This window comes from Hesperophylax consimilis, chromosome 15 (genome assembly GCF_061612785.1).
Source record: "Hesperophylax consimilis isolate HC1 chromosome 15, BYU_Hcon_1.0, whole genome shotgun sequence".
NCBI classification, from domain to species: domain Eukaryota; kingdom Metazoa; phylum Arthropoda; class Insecta; order Trichoptera; family Limnephilidae; genus Hesperophylax; species Hesperophylax consimilis.
In genome coordinates this window covers 3,002,285-3,008,284 of record NC_142850.1, presented here as the reverse complement: position 1 = coordinate 3,008,284, position 6,000 = coordinate 3,002,285, and the positions used below count along the sequence as shown (strand labels likewise).

The 6,000-nt window shown below is 32.2% G+C and overlaps 1 protein-coding gene across 2 annotated transcripts in view; it reads right to left on the bottom strand.

The window, feature by feature from the left end:
• Nucleotides 1-221: 221 nt before the first annotated feature.
• LOC149417184 (uncharacterized) overlaps nt 222-6,000 on the bottom strand; it is a 29,386-nt gene continuing 23,607 nt past the window's right edge. For both annotated transcript variants that reach the window (XM_089639934.1, XM_089639933.1), the window contains exons 3-4: nt 4,255-4,359; nt 222-2,611 (exon numbers count right to left, since the gene is read on the bottom strand). In XM_089639934.1, coding sequence (XP_089496060.1) covers nt 2,195-2,611; nt 4,255-4,359 — 522 coding nt within the window. In that variant the 3' untranslated portion in view covers nt 222-2,194. The remainder of the gene's footprint in view (nt 2,612-4,254; nt 4,360-6,000) is intronic.

The following is a 6,000-nucleotide window of genomic DNA, read 5'->3' as shown; positions in this document are numbered from 1 at the left end:
AAAAGAAAGATTCTGATAGATATTAGTTTTTAGAGTAATTTGATGCATTATTAACATGTTTAAACTTTTCCGAGCATTAATTACATAATATTGTATTTCTACGTTCATTTCAAACGAATCTAAAGATTCGAGATGAATCAATCTTGAGAAATGTTAGAAACGGTTTACGAATTGACTAAAAGCGGATTGAGTAAGGCACTAAAAAACAGACTTGCGTAAAAAATAATTTATTTCAGTCCAAGAAAATACACAAATAAAATAAAAATGTATGTTTTAAAAGTCACCAGATATAGAATATAGTACAAGAGACATGTTATTTAAATCATTTATAATATTTGTCCAAACCACCTGCGTGAGTTGAATGTTTTGTGCATATAAATGTTTGTTTTAAAACTTAATTTACAAGTTTATTTCAATAAAAGTATAAGATTAATAAAATAATTGTTATAAACTATGATTTTTAACACGTAGAAGTGGAATATTGTGATGTTGTTTCAGGATATTAACATTTAAGACCACACAATATCCAAAAATAAAGTCGGAAACGACGTAAGGGAAAAAGGAGTCTATAAAAAGATGCGACGCGCGGTCCCGGTGCATTCGACGGACCTATGGTCCAATTTGCCCTGGCAAATACTCTAAAATAAAGTGGGAATCTTAACAACGTACGTAAAGAGTACGGGATATTGGATGAACCTACGGTCCGTGAGGTTTATATGAATTATTTCTGATAAACGTATTACTAAAATTACAGATGTTTCTAGACAAATACCTCGGGAAGTTACTTATTCACCGTCAGGAAAAAATAAAATCTAGTATTTAGCGTTAATTGATTACTTGTTTTATCTTGAATAAAAATAATATGCACCCGTGGGTATTTGTCTGAAAAAAGGGTATTAGAGTTACAAATTCGTCGGAATTAATTCAAATGTCAGCCTCGAATAAACCCCCTTATTAGAATTTTGTGTCGCCTTTTGAAAGCAATGTTTAAAAGTAATACAACTTTGTAAAACCTAGATACAGTGTTGTAAGTGTTTTTTATGAGAAATAAAAGTACTTACTTGAATTGCAACATCTTCAAAACACCATAATAAATATTATAATATAAAAACATATCAAAAATATTTACAAAATGGTATAATATTGTGAAATTTATTTCCGGGTAATGTAAACATATTTGTCATTAAATATCCTTCAACGAATAATTGACTTACTCAAGTTCTAAAAAAATCTCATTTTTAGAATTTATCTTTCCTCATTTACTCGGAAATAAATTTACTGTGCAGTAATAGATAAATATTTGATATTTTCTTAGTGGTAACTCAGGGACTACGCATTATATGCCAACAATTTATTATTAAATATTACAAAACTACTTAAAAAGTTCTAAATACGATGAAGCATTATAAAAATATAATATATACAAGGTTTGTAACAAATTTTGAGTACATCGGAGAAAGAAGGTTGCAGCAAAAATCGAAATGTTAGTGGTTAAATAAATGCCCTAAAGGTTGGTTTATAATTTCTTTATGGCACAATGAAATATTCACGACAATTGAATACTTCATATATGAAGTATGTAAATTGATTAAACATAATATAGTGTTGATACTCGATTCGATCACAAAGATTAAAGGCTAATATCGCTTTATATGAATCGTAAATCAAGTTCAATCAATATCTATAAAGAAAACTTAGGTCTAGATAAATGAGAGTGAATTGAAGTGATTGTGAAAATGAATACTTTACAGTTTCTATAAAAATGTATGAAGTTGGTGAATATATTACAGTGTTCTATGTATTGATGATTATTTTGGTGAGTTGTAAGCATATAAAAACTCACTAACGTTCGTAGCAAAAAGGGTTAACGTGTAAATACAAAATAGATCTAACGTGAATCAATATTTTAAGCAATTGCTATGTTAGTTGCAACCTTCTTTCCCCATTGCAGAATCCAAAAGGAACGAAGATATTTATATAGTTTTGCTTGAATATTGAAATTATGTTTGTGATAGATATTTATATTTTGATAAATAATCAAAATGACTTACTGCTAGTGGTGCTTATTTTCACAAAATTCTCTTCAATATTAAAAACATATTTAACAGATTTTATAGATTTTTTTTAAATTTGAGGAGCTTGAGTGTTTTGTGACTAGTTTCAATATCCAAGCAAAATCGTGTTATTAGATCATCTACTTGGTGGCGTCGTCTTTATCTTTGTCATCATCATCGTCATCATCATCACCAAATGTGTCATTACTATCCGAAAGGGTAACACTACCACTTGAACTGGCACCGCCGCCGCTGGAGCCTGACAGGCTGGTGAAGATCTTCAGGATGCTACCGAGCCCACTTCCACCACCGCCTCCGGAAGAGGAATCTGACGAAGAGGTAGAACCTCCGCTGAAGCTTCCGAGCGCTCCGGTCAGAAGGTTTAGTTTGGGGCCAATCAGTTGGAGCTTGGGACCGATGATGGCGGTGAAAGCACTTCCAATTCCTGCAGTTCCAGAAGCCGGGGCCTCAATGCCGTACTGCTTGTTCTTGGCGATATTTTGCTGGTCTAGTTGGCTGATGAGTCTTGTCTTGGTATCAATCAGCTGGTTGATTTTCTACATTGTCAAAAGATGCCACTATGTTAAAGGGTGTTTGGGTTCGTGCTGGATGTATTCAAATGTTTAAATGTTAATAAGAGTGCTGGATGTTAATTACACTACTACTGTGGGAATAATAACCACCGTGGAAGTAAAAGAAATGTTGTGTAACATAAATATATCTCCATCATAGACATCGAAACAGAAATACCTGCCCTAACATGAAATATGGGTATAGTTTTTATGAGCTGGAGGCAAACCACGTGACCGTATTTTTGGCACCAGGGTAAAAAAATGCTTTGAATAAACTACACGTTATCTGTCAAACAAAGTTCGCTAAAGTAAGGCAAAGGTTTGCAGAGAAAACATTATTGAATTTTTTTACGCAAGATCTGAATGTTCATTTGTAATCGAACCGCCTGGCAAAGAAACGTCAAAATTGAGTGAGGTGGGTAAATTACCAAACATTTGTAAAAGTGTCTAACAAAAAAAAACAACGTAACAAAATATAAAATTTGGAATTTTTTTCCCTAAATTTAAAAAGGACTAGTACATCGCAATCATGTATTCTTTTAGATTACTAAATAGTGATATTACGATGCGAGTTACCTGTATACTGTCAGATTAATTTACTGACAAATCACTGAAAGGGAGATCCCGCGCTCTGCGCAATTTGGTTTGTTCCTCTATCCCTTTTTATATAAATACCGCACAAGAGTCCCAACTGCTCCCAACCGTCTGGAGCCAGTGAGACTATGGCACGCCCAATTGGGGTATTTTGTTAGGCTGAAGGTATTAAGGAGGGGAAGGAAGTGGGGAAGAGGAAGGTGGTGGAGTACCTGGCTATTCAGATCTGGTCACCAAACACGGCTAAAGCCATTTCAAGCAAATTTTTAATTCTGAATGGTGGTCTTACACCAGGGAGATACTGATAGTATCTTCCTCTTCCGCAAGTATACTCAAATTATTTTAAATGACTAAATTGTGAAATGACAGAAATTAATCAATTGAAATTTACTTGCGCCCGCCGGGATTTGAACCCGCGACCTTCAGCTCGCTAATCGAGAGCCTTACCACTCGACTACGGTAGCCGTCAGTTCGTGATTGGCTGGTTTATCAATTTGAATGTCTATGATCTCCATAAAATAATGATACTAGTTATCAAATGACAGTACTATGATATTTAACTACTTTTATACATCAGTTCTAATACACCAACTATTTTTTTCTTTTACTTTCACCAAAATTAACAAAGAGCAAAGTGTAAGAATAATTTCAGCGTAAAGGTATCGTTTCTTTCACGCAATGATGTCAATAATTGTTTCTCTTGTACAATAATCTATAACTGAAGTTGTTATTTCAATTTATTTTTTTTTATAAATTTGTGTATTGTGATCAAAGTATTTTATGTAGATATGTAGTGAATTGTTTACAGATAAAAATTAAGGAAAAAATTTGGTAGGAAAGCATTAAGCTTGTAGAGGATTTGACAAATGTATCCATACAGCCAGTGATATTTGAGACATCGATTGTGTTTCAAAGTTAAGAATTTACCAAGACGGCACGTGGAAATTAGAACTTTGAATTGTGTGAAATGTAACTCTGGAAAATCAACTGAAACAATGTGTAATAATTCAAATTATAATAGAAAATATATTTACCCCAAATACAAAGCCAAGGATAGCGTTTTTAACGCCCCATTTGGCTTGGCTGGCTGCTTCTAACGCTCTTTTATCTCTGTCTTCCTCATTATCTGAAGGGTTTTCCTGTAAAGAAAGAAAAGGACCGAAAGTTAGAAATGTTAACTCATGAATTCAAAAACATCGAATTTGTCTTCGAAAACATTTACTTCAACTCTCTAACTTAGAAGTTTATTGAAAAAATGGAGTAGTTTTTTCAAATAGATTTCACTGTTGTACGTTCGAGCGTAAATGCTAGTTGATGATGTCTTCAGAAGTAAGAACGTTGAAATATACTAACATGTTTTTTAGTAAGAAAAAATTGAGCATTTGTCAGTTGGGTTCGGTTTAATATTATACGATAAAGTCCTAAAGGGCGATTCAAGTTTTACTTAAACATGAGGAATTGTCCTAAACCTTGAAATAAAAGTAATTTTAGTTGTCATCTGAGAGAACTAGAATCGTAGTTAACAGAAGTAACAAAACGTCGTTATTTTTAAAGTTAAGTTATTCTGCTGTCATCTGAGAGAAGGAATATATCTATACCATCTCATTTTAGCTTTGGCATGAACTGGAGCGAGTGAGAAAGCCGAATAGCGACCCCAGTTAACGTAAAAGTCATTTACAATTTTAGGTTTAAGGAAAATTTTGTATCCTTCAGTTGAAACAGATTCTATGGAGCTTTGGTACAAGCTTTCGGAATCAAAGATTAGTAGTGATGTTAAGTTACTTTTATTAATCTGTCATAATTATCATGATTAATGCATTTTTACAGAAAATGTTAAATTATTTATTTATTTAAAATAATATATGACTGAAGTAATATATTTTTATCAAATAAAAATAGATACACAAAAATTAAGAACATGTTGAAGGAGTTAAATATCTTGTCATTTAAACAAATTATTTACTTTAATACCATATTTTTAATCTACAAGATAATCAATGGTCATACGTCTAGTGAATTCCTAAGAAAAATTGATAAACTACAGAACAAACACACACATGAAACGAGGAAAAGAAATGAATTGAGACTCCCCTTCAGGAAAAAACACAGAGTCAAAAGTCATTGATGTACGGAGCGTTGAAGATATTTGGAGAGCTACCAGAAGAAAACATAAAAACATTTAAAATTAACATATTTGTAATAAGCATTTACTTTGTGGCTCGTCATAATTTACAATAAAAGATATAAATTTGTTTTAGACCACTTTAATTTTAATTGTACTCTACCGGTTTCGGAAGCACCCTTCCTTCGTCAGGAGAATATTAAAACTAACCTATGACACAAAATGTTGACAGATATATACACAAAAAATATAATTTAGGTGTTTGAGTGGGAGGTAAGGAGGACGGGTAATTGGGGGAATTCCAGCAATAACAGAGCGGTTTACTGGAAATATATCTAGAATGGGACTAAAGGATAAATTAATTTGGTTATTAAATATACTAGCGTTATTATTTAGGGATCATTTTGTGTTAGAGGTTAGTTTTAATATTCTCCTGACGAAGGAAGGATGCTTCCGAAACCGGTAGAGTACAATTAAAATTAAAGTGGTCTAAAACAAATTTATATCTTTTATTGTAAATTTAAAATTAAATTACAAAAATTTGTGGTTGATTCATTTTAAATGTGTTACTATAATTATATGTATATAAGGATTGTATTAGGACATAGATAACTATGTACCTACTTAAAATACCGCAATAAACAATAAACAATCTTAG